The sequence below is a fragment of the Scleropages formosus genome, chromosome 13 (assembly GCF_900964775.1).
Source record: "Scleropages formosus chromosome 13, fSclFor1.1, whole genome shotgun sequence".
In the NCBI taxonomy this organism is placed as follows: domain Eukaryota; kingdom Metazoa; phylum Chordata; class Actinopteri; order Osteoglossiformes; family Osteoglossidae; genus Scleropages; species Scleropages formosus.
The window spans coordinates 9,217,777-9,233,507 of NC_041818.1; the positions used below are offsets into that span (position 1 = coordinate 9,217,777).

The 15,731-nt window shown below is 46.0% G+C and overlaps 1 protein-coding gene across 2 annotated transcripts in view; it reads left to right on the forward strand.

Moving 5' to 3' along the window:
• Positions 1 to 15,731, forward strand: part of pcxb (pyruvate carboxylase b) — a 108,162-nt gene that overhangs the window by 47,808 nt on the left and 44,623 nt on the right. For both annotated transcript variants that reach the window (XM_029257662.1, XM_029257663.1), the window contains exon 10: positions 6,352 to 6,534. In XM_029257662.1, the coding sequence (XP_029113495.1) occupies positions 6,352 to 6,534 (183 nt within the window). The remainder of the gene's footprint in view (positions 1 to 6,351; positions 6,535 to 15,731) is intronic.

A 15,731-nucleotide genomic window follows, 5' to 3' on the forward strand; every position in this document is an offset into this window, starting at 1 on the left:
CTTTGTCGTATTTTCTAAATAAAAGCAGGATTTTCCTGAGCTGCAGCATAAGATAACGGAGACGGCGGAACTCCGGGAGCGGAGCGCATCAGTAGAGCTGCATATTTATGAGCGCATTGTGGGCCTGCTGAATGGGGGAGAACAGGTGGGAAAAGTAAAAAGCCACTGAAGGGGGTGGCGCTGAAACGGAGCCCGCAGCACAGTGAAGGCAGTGTGTGTGTGTGTCCGCACAGGGCAGGATGCCTGCCAGCGCCAGGGCGCGAGGCCGCACTGCTGAATTAACTTGGGGCTCCTGACTGACAGGGTCACACCAGTCGACTTGTTTACTAATGAGATGGGCTAGAACCAATCTTTTACCTCGTATATCCTATATAAGTTTTTTGCCACTGTAGCACTTGCACATGTTCAGAATGTAACACACACACACACACACACACGTAGGAGAATGAAACATCTGTCATGGCTTCGCTGATGAGCTGTTTTTCAAATAAATGCATACAGCGTGTGTTAAATATTCCGAAACTTACTGAAATGTTAATAGATTTCATACTTGGGTTGCTGTACAGCTAAAATGACTTGAAACATGAATCAGTGGTTTGAAGTATCCAGCCATCTGACTGCTGAAATTTTTCAATTTCCTGGGTGCCAAGGTTGAAAATATTTATGGAAATTACCAAAATTACTTTTGCAGGGCTATTACATGCCTTGCACAATAACTTTTAATTGCAGAAAATAATATGTGAAGGCATTTTGTTATGTTCCGAGAAGGAAAAAAGAGACATGTACAGTGTCATTCTCAGTTTGTTTGCTGGAATATGCATGCGAGAACGTCTGCTTCGTGGCCCAGTGTGGAGCTGTTAGTGAAACTGAGGTCACTCCCCTTCCTGCGTGAGCGACTTCATCCCTGGGCGCTTTCAGAGCGGCGCATCGTCTCGGTTCTTCACAGTTCACGAGCAACGCTCTGCTAAGAATACACATTATCCTAAACACGGCCTAGCTGACGTTCATTAAACATGAACGCTTTGTCATTGTGGTTAATAGCACTTATGTAATCGCCCAACATTTCATTATGCCTTCTTGTAAGGGAGCGCTCTATTTGTCTAAGTGTGCAGGCCTACTGTCCAAATTTGTCTTGCTCCCTCTCACGAGCTTGCTTTATTTATTTAAGATTATAATGAAATAATCATAGTCCCAACGAAGCATATGACGGCCATTGGTGACCTGGAGGATTTCACTTAGCAAACTCCACGCAGTCTGACTCTCCTGCTCCCTGCGGTTTCTCCGTCATCCTGGTCTGTTTGCGTCTACTGTCTCTTGGTGCAACATCACATCTTGTCCTGCTCTTTTTTCTGCCAGGGTATGGATCCCACAGAAAGGGGCAGCACAGGATGGTTATTGGTCCCAATAGATGGTTTTCTATGTCCATTCTAGTGTAATTGCCACCTCTGTCACATTTTAAAACCAAAGTGACTCGGTCAAACAGTTGTTATAGCAAGTGGACAGGTGCTCATCATAAAGGGAGGTCAGGTGGACAGTTTGGAATTTTAAAGGAAGGAAGTGATAGAAAACTCTCGTTTAAAAAAAAAAAAAAAAAAAAAAAGGTTGAAGAGGTGTGGAGATTTGTAACTTTTGCTGGCAGATTGCGAACGGTAGTTTAGTGAAAGCCTGCATTGAATCGTCGTGCCCTATGAAAGACAAGTGTGTCTGGGTCCGTGTGGCCAGTTGAACTGAGGGCCTGATGCTTCTGTTTTGCATATCTGTGCTCATGTCATTAATGCTGGTCAGACAGGAGCAAATCTGAACTGGCCAAACTTCCCAGCACGCTCTCAAATCCACTCTGAATCAGACAGAAACCACAGTCAGGGTGCCATTCGCAGCTCTTCGTGAGCATCTCAGTGTGATGTTTCTGGTCCATGTCACCACTCAGTTTGTTTTTCTCATTTAAATTTTGGCTTCCCCCCCCCCCCCCCCCCCCGGCATTCTGTAAATCGTCCTAGCAGTGGGAGCACTGAAGTTATAAGTCACTGATAACTAATAACTGTGTGAATGTTGCGCTGCTATTGCTGTCCCTGCTGCTGGAGAACACTATTTAGTGTGCATGAACAAAAGGAGAGAGGCCCAGCTGAGCATCTGAGTGCAATGAGATGGAACGTAAGACCAGGTCACAAAAGTGAGCTAGAAAGGCAAAGAAGGCTGGTGAGACACTGACCTTGCTGAGGGTCCCAGACAAGGAGGAGGGACTGAGGCAGAGGGGTCAAATGCAAGTTCTTCTGAGTTCTGAAGTGTGGGTGCTCCAGCATGCATTATGGTGCTAATGTGTTTCCCTGTGTGTGTGCGTCTCGATGCTGCACACAACCAGGGAGGCCTGGCACTGTGTTCCACATGTGCCTGCTGCACAGCTGTTGCATATCATACATTTTTCAAAGCTTTCCTGCTCTGGCAACACTGGTTCAGCTTGTCAGGCCAGGGAAGCGTTTGAATCTCAGCTGGGTAGAAGCAGAGGGTAGCGGCATTATGGGAGATTCGGTTGTTGTGGATGGAATAGGAGTAGGAGCAAGAGAGAGTGGTGGAGAAGTTTCTGCATGATAAAGACAGCTTGGTTCTTTTTTAGAGATGAGGAGAGACTTAAGGAGAGATGGAGGTGTAGTGACCTACTTTGAAATGGAGGGATGAAATTGTTTAAAGGGAAACGGAAGGGGGAGGGTGGATTGGCAGGTCGCCATCTTGGATTGTCTGGTTGCTATGGTGACCCAGGATGAGTAGATCAGGGTTTGCTCTCCTGGAGAACGACACACAGACAACCTAGGAACACTCACTTTTTCACACACGTTAGCTCCATACCATCTCACATGGACATGTCTGGGCCAGAAAATTTCTCGCGTAGCGCGCTGGCATTTGTCCCTGGATGCTGAGCAATTCAGTGCATGCACGGACGAACCCCCTTGAGGTGCCAATCACTGTAATGGTGTAAATTGGGTTGGATGCTTCCCAGAACCGCAACCGTGGGTGGCAACAGTCTAACGTGTCTGGACCTTATGCCTCAAGGACACCAGCCCCCTCTCTACCACTACATGTGGCAAAGTCACGATGGCCATTTTGTCACCTTAGAAAGGAAGGATCCCATTTTCTGAGCTGATTGAATGAGACCAGGTGAATGGTGTTGCAAGGAGGCCCTGTAACTGAGTAGGGATTGGCGACATATGACCCTCGACTCCACTGTCCAGGGGACAGCTGTTAGTGTAGGGTTCAGAGCTGCTGCCTCTTGACCTCAGGGGTGCAGGTTTGAATCCCGCCTCCAGCTGTAGTACCCTTGAGCAAGGCACTTACCCTAAATTGCTCCAGTGTTTAAAAAAAAAAAAAAAAAACTCAACTGTCTAAATGGTTAAATAATTGTAAGTAACTTAACATTGCAAGTTGCTTTAGAGAAAAGCATCAGCTCAGTGGAATAATGTAATTTATCTTACATCTACTTTTACTATGAATTTGCTGATGCGAACAGCTTTCTGCAGTGGAGAACCAGCAATGCATGCAGTCTCTGCATTGCTCTAGTCAGCTGGGCCCAACTCTGAAGGCTTGGATTACCATGGCACCAGGCCGTTTTGTCTAAACAGCATTTCTCTGATATGACAGTTGAACAGATGAACGACATTTGCAGGAACAGATAGAAGTAAGGAGAACAGAAGTAAATAAAGAAGGGGACCCTTACTCAGTTGTAGGGAAGAACCAACAGAAATTTCTTCTCTCAGAGTACTATCCTGATATGAACATGTTTTAAATGTCTGAGAAAGTACTTTTGTACCCACTGCCAGCAGGTTGTAAAGAGGGCAAGAGTTCCTACGATGAACAGGAAGCACTCATAGGCCACTAATTGCCAGAGGCTCATTAAAAGCCCCTTCTTACTGATGTGGTTTAATAGGAAGAGGAGAGGATGGAGGTGAAATCAAAGCAGCTCAGATCCAGCTCATTACTGCCAATGCCTTTCTAGCCCTGGAGGTTGAAGCTGTGACCGTGGGGTAGTGGAGAATCAAGGTGTGAGTGAACCTTTTCCCTTTAATTTGAGCCCTGGACTTTTAATGAAGGGGTCTGGCACCTGGAGAGGGCTGGTACCCCTAAGCGAATGCTGTGTATAGCAATTTGCTACTTGCTGTTCCCATGGCTGGACGACCACCCAAGTGGGGAATGAGAGGACAAAGAGGATGAAACAAGAGGTCTGGCTTGGTCCACAAGAGGATGTGTTCATAAGACTGACCTCCTCTTACATGCCACATGGCTGTTACAGTGTTGGAGTGAAGGGAAATTTGGTGTCAACTAAAGGTGGTATAACTGAGAAAGCTGGCATCAGGACTGTTTTTATGGAACAGATTTGGGCGGTGTGGTCAGGGAGCAAGGTGATGGGCAGCACATAGTACAGTGGTTGGAGATACAGACTTGTAATCTGAAGGTTACTGGTTCAGTTCTGAGGGAGAGGCCCTGCTATGGTGTTCTTTATAAAGGTTCTTGAACTGAATTGGTCCACAACAATATGGACTTTTGTAAATGGGTAAAATTGTGACTAAAGTGATATTGCTGAAATGCACACCGTAACAAATCAAATGAGCAGCCTTGCTGTCACACTCGTGATGCAGCGCGCTTCACCTTGCAGCCGCAGATAATCTGTATTTTGAATTCCGGAAGTAAACACATTGGGGCGAGATCGAACCAACTGAACACTTTATTCAACTTCGTGAAACAAGGGACAGCAAGATGTATCGCTAGTACTTCCCATGTGTCCAAACAACCCTATTTTTGGTACTCCAATTATTTTCCTTTATTGACCTCTTCCCCAGATAACATGATATTAAAGTGAAGGTCCTACTGGATGTCAATACGAATGATAAGGTTAACTATTGATTTTTGCCATGAAAAGCCCAAGGTACCTTTTAACTGGCTTCTGCTGTCAAAAGAGAGATTCGATCAGGACTGCATCGCAGCCACGACAAGCTGTCAGGAATCTGGCCTCCCAATCCGCCTGGATGCATCTAATTTCATTTGCTGACAAATGATCACCAGATTAACTGTCAGGGCCTCAAACTGTGAGATGGGGGCATAAACAGGTGGAATGAAATCAAGGGTTTAGAATGGCACTATTAGCCGACTGGTGCACTGAGAGCGCAGAGGGGCCGCGTGACCAGACGACACGCCTGTCCAGAATACTATCCTGGGCCCCTTGGGGAGCTACAGCAGGATGACCCCACTCATCACAACAGCTCATCAGAACAGTCTTATTATTATTTGTTGTGGTGCAACCTCAAAAGCTTCCTATCTGAGTGTCAGAGAGAAGTCAGCAACATAAGGCTCTCACAGCAAGCAGCTCAGATGGTACTAAATTGGTCGGAGACAGACATTAAGACTAGGAGAGGAAAAAGAGGGGAAGGACAAATCCAAATGCATACACACACATTGTCTGAAACCGCTTGTCCCAAGTGGGGTCACAGTGAATCGGAGCCTAACCCAGAAACATAGAGCGCAAGGTTGGAGGGGGAGGGGACACACCCAGAACAAGACGCCGGTCTGTCGCAGGGCACCCCAAGCGGGACTCGAACCCCAGACCCACCGGAGAACTGGACCCAGGCAAACCCACTGCGCAACCGCACCCCTGCGAAATCAAGTGAACAAGACATTTCATTCTGGTGTTCTTTTGTTAATGTGATGCCACTTGTAGGAGCTGTAAATGTGAGTAAAACAAAAGAAATGAATGAGACCAGCTACATTTTGCAGTTGCATTGTCTCTTATCAGTCACTTCTGTTTGCATTTTTTAACAGCATGTAATTAGTGATTAAAAAATGGTTTTGGGTAATTGGCCAAAAGTTGAGGAGAATGGTTGCATTGATGGTGGCATGAATGTAAGAGCCCCTGAGCAAAAGTAAGCCCCCCTATGCTGTTGCTGTTGTTCTACCTTCCTCTCTGCTGTTTCTGCCTTCAGGTCTCCCGTTCGCTCATCGATTCTCTTTCAAGAAATTAGCCTTTTGAAGTCAGGCCAGCGAATGGGACAGAGAGTCCTTTGACACAGCACAGCACAACACAGACGAGATCCGACACTACCGTTTTAATCATTAACGCAACACTTGTGGCTGCACTCCTCTCCTTTTTATTTCCTTGACAAGTTTCTTCTTGCCTTGGGGTTGAAGAAGGCTGCAGAGGTGTGCTGGACGGTGTCTTCAAGCAAGATCATTTCCTTCCCTCTCTGTTCTATTAGTGGTGTGGCAACTGGGGATGGGAGTTCTGCCACTGGCAAGGCTGCTCTGGGTGTCAGAGTGAACTTCTCTCTCTGTCTCTCTTTTCCTGTCTTTCTCTCTTTCCCTCTTTCTCAGGTCTTCCGCAGCGGAGAGGGCATGGGCATCCGACTGGACAGTGCCTCAGCGTTCCAGGGGGCAGTCATCTCACCCCACTATGATTCGCTCTTGGTCAAGGTCATCGCCAGCGGCAAGGACCTGCCCACGGCCGCCACCAAGATGAATCGCGCATTGGCCGAGTTCAGAGTCCGTGGCGTCAAGGTAGGCCTGTCAGTTTGCTCTCATCATCCGCCCCACTGATTTTGAGACCGGCAACTGGTCAGTCAGTCCTGATCACTGTCTCCCGCAGCATGGCGACTGTTTTTGGGCAAAGACAGGCTTTCAGAGAAATAGTTTGGCTGGCCCAAAATCAAGTCTGCAGTGTATAACCCACCTTTTTTTTTTTTTTTTTTTTTTTTTTTTTTTACATTGACACCTTCCAAACCTTTTTAATAAAAGTCTAATACATCTGTATTTATGGGAGGAGTGAGGTTAATTACTGGTAGTTTGTTCAGCGAAAAATCCATGTAAGCTTCTCATTGACCAGTGTGACCTCTTATGGGTAGAGCTGAATTTGAGCAATAATTTTTCTTATAATTGCAGGGTTAGGGTTTGAAGAAGTATTATAAAGCAGCAGTTATATAGAAGTAATGCAAGAGGCGTTGCAAACATGTTTGGTCACATAGACCTCTTTGTTATTGAACAGGTGATTTATGTGGGCTTAGGATGAAGGGCTAAGATGGGTCTTGAGTTCATGTAAGTGGTACGGATCATCTGGCTGGCTGGCTTCCAATGACAGAAAAGTTGATTGGTTCATTGACCCTTCCGTGTTTTGTGAGCTTGCTGATCTGCCTGTGTCACATGTCTTTGTTCACGGTATCAGTCACCTGATCTCATGCATGGGTGGTGTAGCGTTGAACACGTCCCTCTGCAGTCCCCAGGAACACTGCTATGGCAGATAAACCCCACAGTGGAGCTTATTTGGAAACAAGTGCAGGCAGGGAGCACTTGAAACACTTTGTAGACATTTTACAGTGATCAGCTTCAGCTTTGGCTAATACCATAGACAGCAACAATTTGATCTGAAGGTAGGCAGTTAATGCTTGGTTTGATTCAGACCTGTTTCCAAGGGAGAATGCCACATGATCCTCTTGCTTGATGCAACTCGCTTAAGTTAATTTTGCAAGGAAGACCATATTACCAGCTTCACAGTCTCTCTCTCCTGGGGCAGCCTGTGACAGTTCAGTCTTCTGGAATTGTCTTGAGAAGGACAACAAGATTAAAAAACCTGCTACTTTGACTGGCAGCCTAAGAGAAAAGAGGGTTGAGGGAGAAAGGGAAAGCATGCAGCTGTAACAAGGGGAGAAAGGGCAAAACTGACAAAAGGCCAATGGAAAGAGACAGAGACGGTAACTGAGAGCGACAGGTGAGGTGGTGTTGCCACTAGCGACTGTCGCCATTACACACATCTTACTCTACAGATGGTCTAGTCTCTGTCTGTGTGTCCATCCACTATATTTGTCATGTACAAGCTCAGATGTCTCCTCCTCTCTCTCTCTCTCGCTGTCACGCACACATACATATATGCTCACTCACACACATGCGCAGACAGTCTACCTTTCCGACTTGTGTTATTACAGATAGGGTAATAGAAAGGAATAGTATTGGGGGGTGTGTCAGGAAAAAACCGTGAAGGACGAGCAGAGTATGACGAAAAACTAAATGTCGAGAGGGAAAGAGACACAATGTGAAAGCCAAAGGACAGAATAGGGGACGAGGGACACAGAATGAAATAATTTAGTAACGCCAGTCTTTTAATAACCTTGCCCGACATGTCTCTTTGTAATTTGAACTGTCTTATCATAGGCAACATGTTTCTATTGTACAACATTATAAATCCTTTTTAATAAGGTTATTTTCCCTGAGCAATACTGACATAAGAATTTCCTTGAATAAAGCATTTCTATTTAAAGCTGCCAAAACAAGAATGACTGGTGTTTGTGTGCGCCTTTGTATGGAAGTATGACTATGTATGTGGATGAGCGGGTGATGGTGGGTGATTAGAGCCAGCCGAAGAGCTGGCCTGCTGTTGTGGAGTTGGTCTTTGAAGAGCCGGCAGTCTGGGAACCTTTTAATGTTTCGCTTCATTATGTTCCTCTGATGGTGTCCGGCACTCGCCTGTGCTCTCTGTCTACCACACACTCCGCACTTCTCTGCCTCTCAGCCTCCCCTCCAGCACTTCTCATGCTCCCCCTGCCCTTCTCCATCACATTTCTCTCTCTCTCTCTCCCTCCCTCCCTCCCTCCTTCCATATAGTCATGTGTTCCCTTGTGTGTTTCATCTCTGGGGTTTTCAATTCACTACAGGGAAGCGTCGTTGGCATGGCCAGTGTTTGCGATCCTGCCAAGGCAGTTAAGCTCAGGACATTAAGCTCATCATCATCCTATTGAGAGGGATATTAACAAGACAGCAGTCAAAATGTTAATGCTGATGGCATCATCAGCTGTGAGACAGTGCTTGGGCAGTTCAGGCTTCCCCTTCACGTTTGACATTGCTCCCCTCTTCCTTGCTCTTTGTCACAAGCACTCTCACTGTCTGTCCTTGCACATCCACTTTTCCGTGCCCCCCTGTCCCCATATCGAGTCCTGAAGGACACACTGTAGGCAGTTGACTTGTAATCAAAGTCGAGGTTTCCCACAAGGCCTTAAGAGGCCAACACCTGCTGCATCCTAGTCAAGGAGACATTTCTGCAGCACTCAGCTTCAAAGTTGCTCCTGCAGGCATGCCATCTCCCTCCGGGTGAATGAGCCTCCCAATCAGTGTACACGAGCCGGAGGAGTCTCTCACTCTGGCAGCCGTCAGGCCATTTGTCTCAACTTAGCGACTATAGTCTCAATTCCCTGCCATTTGTTGTCTTATTGTCTTAGTGCCTTGCCATGCATGGTCATGCTCTCATTGCTGATCTCTCTTACTGTGTCCTTTCTCTTAGTCTTCTGCCTTCATGTTTTCATCATTTTACTGCTGGCTTCCACGCTAACCTGTTTTAGTTTGTGTACTTCATTGTCTACTGTATTATTGTCTGCAGTCATTGTGTACTTTCTTGTACTGTTGTCTCTCATCATTTATGGTCTTCTGTCTTACCATTTACTGTCTTACTCTCTCATTGCCTTGACTGTCTTATTGTCCACATTATATTGTGTTTTGATGTTGTCTGTCTATTGTCTATGGTGTTATGGTCTCATTTTCTTTTGTATGCTATCTTTCATTTTCACTGTTATGTGTTCAGGTCTTTTTTCTGTTGTCTGTTAGTTGCCTTACACTCTTACTCTGTACTACTCTTAATAGGGGGTTTTGTTCTTTAGTGTCTATTTTCTTTTCATCTTGCTCTGTGGCCTTTTGTCCTTAACAGAGTATAGCATGTAGGCATTATTGAAATAGTCCTGTCATGTTGTCAATGGATCTATGAAAAATAACGTGCAAGTTGTGTGCTTCAGTGGAATTAGACTAGAGAGAAGAAGTATGGGATGGGATGAAGAGAGAAGGAGACTTAGTCAATGAAGGGAGCACTGAGTGGATATTAGTGACAGTGAGAGCATTAGTGATGGTCTTACACCCTGAGTGAACACGACACTGTCTGCTTGAGTGCCGTAACGGGATGGGGAATTACAGCTTTAGGGCTCTCAGACAGCCCCTCATTGATGTTTGGGAAGCCACACAGACACATGGAGAGACGATACACAGAGGCAGGCAAAGAGAGATGCTCACGCAGATGCATACAAGTGCTGTGACTGTCATTTGGAGCACTCTTATGCAGGACACACACGTACGTGCAGAGATGGGAGCAGAGCAGAGTTAACAAGTCGGGTAGGGCATGTGCAGTCACCTGCTCTTTGACCATTTCTCATCCCTGCCTTGTGCTTTGCCATGCATCCATTGCTGGCCTTCATGTTTTCCGTGGAAGGAAAATGTGTTTTATTTTTAATTCAAAGCCTCTGCACAGTTTGTATTGTTGCCTGCCACTGGAATTTAAGCCCAGGGCTGGAATTTAATCAAAACTTTGACCCTCCTGCTAATCTGTAATTACAAACCTGATTTTTCTCTCATGCTGCTTTTCTGCTCCATGTTTCCCAGGAGTAATGGGGAGGTTCCCAGGGACTTGTATTTCATGATGTGAACATATATATAAACAGCTACAACACAAAGTTTGTATGTGTGTGGATATTTGTGGAGGGTTACATGAACTAGATCGTGCTTTAGAGCATCTGGCTGCTGCCTAAATGCATACATGTGTACAGTATACACATGCATATATAGTCTTAGTGGGACTGGCGGAATACAGTCATATAACTGCCAGCGGTGTCAGTCTTAATCACATTGACACGCTTGGAATGAGTGTGACTGACTTCCAAAGGAGCAGTGTGGAAGGAGGCAGGGAGGGAAAGAAAGGGAAAGTGGAAGAGTGGGAGGATGGATGAGGAAGACAGAAAGAAGAGAAAATGGAACTGTAAGAAAATGAAGAGAATATTTTTTCCCTTTATGTAATGTTCTAGAGAAAATGGTTGAAAACAGGCATCAATTAAGAGCAGAGCGGGGCTCCCTGCGGTGCCAAGGTGTTGCGGCCTACTCCACTTCAGAGAAGAAGATGGAGCTCATAACAAGCTGTGCCGTCCCCCTTTCTTTTCGGCTTTCACTCTGTCAGCGACTGATCCCTTCCCTGCCCTGATCTTCTTTAATCAGCTCTGTGTGTGCATGCGTTGTACATTGAGCGCCTGGGTCACGCGTAGTATTTGCTGGGCCACCGAGGTTCAGTTCAACAGGGAGGGGGAGAAAAGCTAAGGCATCCCTCCGCAGGCACACTCGACTCAGACCGAGACAGTGAGAAGGGGACAGAGCCATGGTTTCCTCCTAGAGAGGGATAGCGGTGTGTGACCTTGCTTTGGTTGTGTGAAATCTGATCAAGAAATATGAGCAAATGACCCCCTTCCCCCCCAACCCCAGATGGTCTGACTGGGTATAGATCATCTCGATCATTCCTTCTACCCAGTTTTTCCTTCTCTAAGCTGCCAATACTTAATATGCAACCATGCAGCACTACACTTGTGTACCAGTCCACAGCTATGGTGCCTCTACTTAAAATCTCTCAAACTGTTTTGTAAAACAAAAAAATCTTCCAGATTACAACAGCGTTAGTCTCTCATGCAGCACAGTGACACCTACCACATTACTACTCAATATATCAGTCTCATACGGAGCAGTAACATCTGCATTACTACAGTGTTATGGTCTCATGTGGCACTGTAACATCTACCACATTACTATAAATGTTAGTTTCTCATATAGCACATCTGCCTAGTAAATATACTGTTAGCGTCTCATATACCACAGTAATATCCACTGTTACCATTGTGTTATAGTCTCATGTAGCACAGTAATGATAACACCTAACGCATTACTGCAGTGTTAGTCTCTCATATTGCACAGTAAAATATATCACATTTGTTTAGTGTAATGGTAACGGCTGCCACATTCTTGGGATACTCTTGAGCATGAATCAATGTATTTCCCATGCTACGTTAGAGGAAGTGTTCCATCTGACATGATCAATAGAGTAGCAGTTACATCCAACACATTCTTCAGTATTAGTGAATACTTCCAGATCCTTTTCACTATTAGCACCAGACAAGGCATAGTAAATATACTACGTTTTCACTCTTCTGTACATCTCCCATACTGCTCATAGCGTATTGGCCAGTATATGCTGAGCACTTAAATTTCACACAGCACGGGTCGCCTTGCGACGGACTGGCGTCCCGTCCTGGGTGTGTCCTCTCCCCCCTCCAGCCTTACACCCTGTGTTGCCAGGTTAGGCTCCAGCTCCCCGCGACCCCATATGGGACAAGCGGTTCAGACAGACAGACAGACATTCATGGCGGTGCACAATATGGCTAAGTGTGGAAAGTGACATTAACCATAATGTGTTCAGCACTTCAGTACACAGCACAGTCCACAGTGGACCACTGACCACTCAAATGCACTTGCTCCTGGTGGTACAGCACCGTGCCGCTCCAACTATGTACCATGTATTGCATCAGCGTCAAAAGCCACCATAATACCCTAAACGTCCAAGAGTGGTGGAGACAGATGGAGACCCAGCAGCTACTTTAATTAAGCTTTTTAAATCACAGTTTTGCACAGTCATCTGCACACACAGGAAATCACTGACAAACCCCTACAATAGGAAATGCGCTCACATTCCTCAGCAGTCATGCTTAATTGCTGCACGTGGCCAGACTCTGTCTTTGTCCCAAATGCCTTCTTCCTCTTTCTAGGCACAGTGGAAAGCTCACAAATCAAAAGTGAGGGGAGTCTTCTGTTTTGGGCAGAGGAATAATGGATTTATGGGTTTGGATGGGCTGCAAGACTCTGTGTTTGAACTGTCTGTTTGCTCTCGAGCTTGAGCAAACCCTGTGAAATGTGAATGGTGGGCTATGAGCTGGTATGGGGCAGGATGCTGCCATTATGCTGGATAACACATTTATATTTTCAGGAGTGTTCTTCGTTCACACATTCTCTCTTTATTCCCCATCCAAACTTCCCCGATCACTTCTTTCTCCTTGACAGTTTGAGTTTTCTCATCAGTGAACAAAGACATGTAAGGAGATGACACAATTTCGACAAATGTGCCACACTGTTTACATACCTACATAGCCTTTCGCTGACATTTCAGGCATCTCAGTCACCAGGGGCTAACAGAAACCACAGCTACAGAAGTGTTAGCTTTCACATTTGTTACAGCCACTAGGGCCAAAGTTTTGACAATCTGCCCTAAGGGATGAGAAGTTTTTTGGAGGATTTACACAAGAAACGTTCCACCGGGAGCCCTGCATATATGGGATACATGGCATATGAAATATGTTTATTTGGAAAGCAGTATTAATCCTAAAGTGCAAATGAACATTTAATGCTGTTTACAGGATGTCACTTGTATTGATGTACCGGTTTAGGATTGCCCACAGAAAGGCAGGGCAGATATAGGACACAAAGACTGAGGTTAGCCATCCTCACAATGCCTCTGCAGTCCAATTTCCTGCAGAGCGACGGTGGCTGAGCCACTTGCCTTGTTGTCATGCTGCCGAGGATTGCATTAGCATTAGCATTCGCAGAGAGTATTGGAGGCCTATGGATTTCCCATTAACACCATTCTGGGCTGTATCACTGTCTTGGGCAAGGTTCTGACACCATCTGGGTTGGAAAGGCAGCTTGCAGAGCTGCTTCCTGGAGCGAGTGTCAGCCCTGGGGAGGGGGTGAGGTGAGACCACATGGTTGGCCATGAGGGTGGTGAAGGCTGTCATGGGCAAGGAGCAAGGAAGAAAGTGGCTCATCTCACCTCCCAGTTCAGTCTTCCACTGTAAACCTCATGCTAGGACAGGAGAGAATGGAACATGGGCGAAGGCTCAGATCTGACACAGGGTACGGGTGGGGGGTTGCGGGATACAGAAAAGGAGATGAAACATGCGTCTCGATATTGCTGTCTGGTCGCGCACGTTCTCTATTCTTGGCAGCAGGTTTATTTCCTCAGCTGAGGGCTGCATCAGCATTGCAAATATTCTCCATTGTGGTGGGAATCATTTTAAAAGATGGCACAATGATAACTTGGGGTCCCCAGTAGAAAACATGTAGCTGGAGATAGCGATTATTACTGTTATTAATAGCAGTAGAGCACACTGTGGCTTCTCCGGTCTTTGTTCTGCTGTGAGCGTGCGGAGCCCAGTTAATCCTGCTAAGGACAGACGTTTATAGCAATCCTGGCGGCTGTGGCAGCACAGCCAGTGTTCGCAGGGTCACCTACGGACATTTCCCCTGAGGGGGAAGAGCATCAGCCTGCGTCCAGGACAGGCTTCTCTTCTAACCACATTAGACGCATCTTATTGACGCCGAGCACTCTATGGCATGTGTGCTATTTTGGCAGCGCACAACCGTGAGTCCATTGAGGGAGCGATTGGGCGTGAGTCTGTGTCGAATTTCACATCAGAGCGCCCATCTGTGCGAGCATCCATGTGTCTGTGCACGCACGTGCATGCGTGTGTGTGCATGGGAAAGGTGTCTCTGCAAATCAGTACTTTCTAATTAGGTGAACTGGGCCAGCGTTTGGCTTGTAGTGAAGGAGGGGTGGACAGTCGATGCGTTAACTCTTACTCGCTCACTTTATCACACATCTATACATTGACTGAATTCCTGCAGCTGTAAGGAGTCCAGCGCTGCTCTATAAATACGTGTGCTATAAAGACATAACAAATCAAACAGCCTGTCTACAGTGTGTCATCCCTTGTACCTTGTCATCTGAAATTGCGCTTGTTTTGCGGACATCAGCATCCGTAAAATTTATGCTGTGTTCGATAGGTCTCATTTATTTCCCACTTTTTATGTTTTTACTGCTTGCCATTGAGCTTTACGCTGTTTTTTCAATGAGAGTAAATTACCTGTGAACTGACAGCAGCTGAAGGTTTGACGTGGAAAGAAGGAGAAAAGTGCAACTAGCGTGCATGTTTGTGATTTGTAAATATGTGTTTTAGTTTGGTGTGTGGGCGAAGGATGGTTTGCATTCTGAAGCTGGTGGGTGCCTAAGTGTGTGTGTGGTGTGTACTGTTACGGTGTGTTTCTGTGTGAGTGTGGGTTGCACCCATGATGTTGGGTCGCACGAGAGCGGTGAATTCAGCCGGGCTGGGTGAACACCACTTTGTCTCGCTCCCTGGCCTGCTCCCTCCCTCTATCCTCATTCTACATCAATTGAGCTTAAACAGGTTTTATTGGCACAGCAGTAAATTGTGCTAAAGCACCTGCGTGACACAAATAACGACTACACACGAACAAACAGCGCGAAAGTGCTGTCCGCCCCCTGCCTCCGCCTCTGCCCAGCCACCCTCTCTCTCTTTCTCTCTCTCTCTCGCGCGCTCTCTCTCTCTCTCTCTCTCTCTCTCTCACACACACACACACACACACACACACACACACACACACACACACACACACACACACACACAGCCCCAAAACACAATGTAGACACAGTAAACTGCCCGCCAACAACAGCTGAAGAAGACTGTGTCGATGACAAGGACTACGTCAGTCTCTACGTGGTACTAGTGTAAAATGTCAGCTGCAGTAGAGGCCAGTACGGTGATCCAACTGCTCTGAACCTCGCCGTTTTCTTCCAGTCTGTGATGGGCTTTGCATTTGGCTTGGTTGTGTTTGAAGAAGGTCAGATGTGACAGGGAGAGCAACCAAAAAAAGTAATTAGCATATAAATGTGTCATTTAATTAATGTACATTGAATTTATCTTTTGTCATTTGTTGTTTTTAATTTTCATATTTTAATTAGAATATTAAGTCAAGGTAACAGTATTTACTTTGGCAAAATAAGA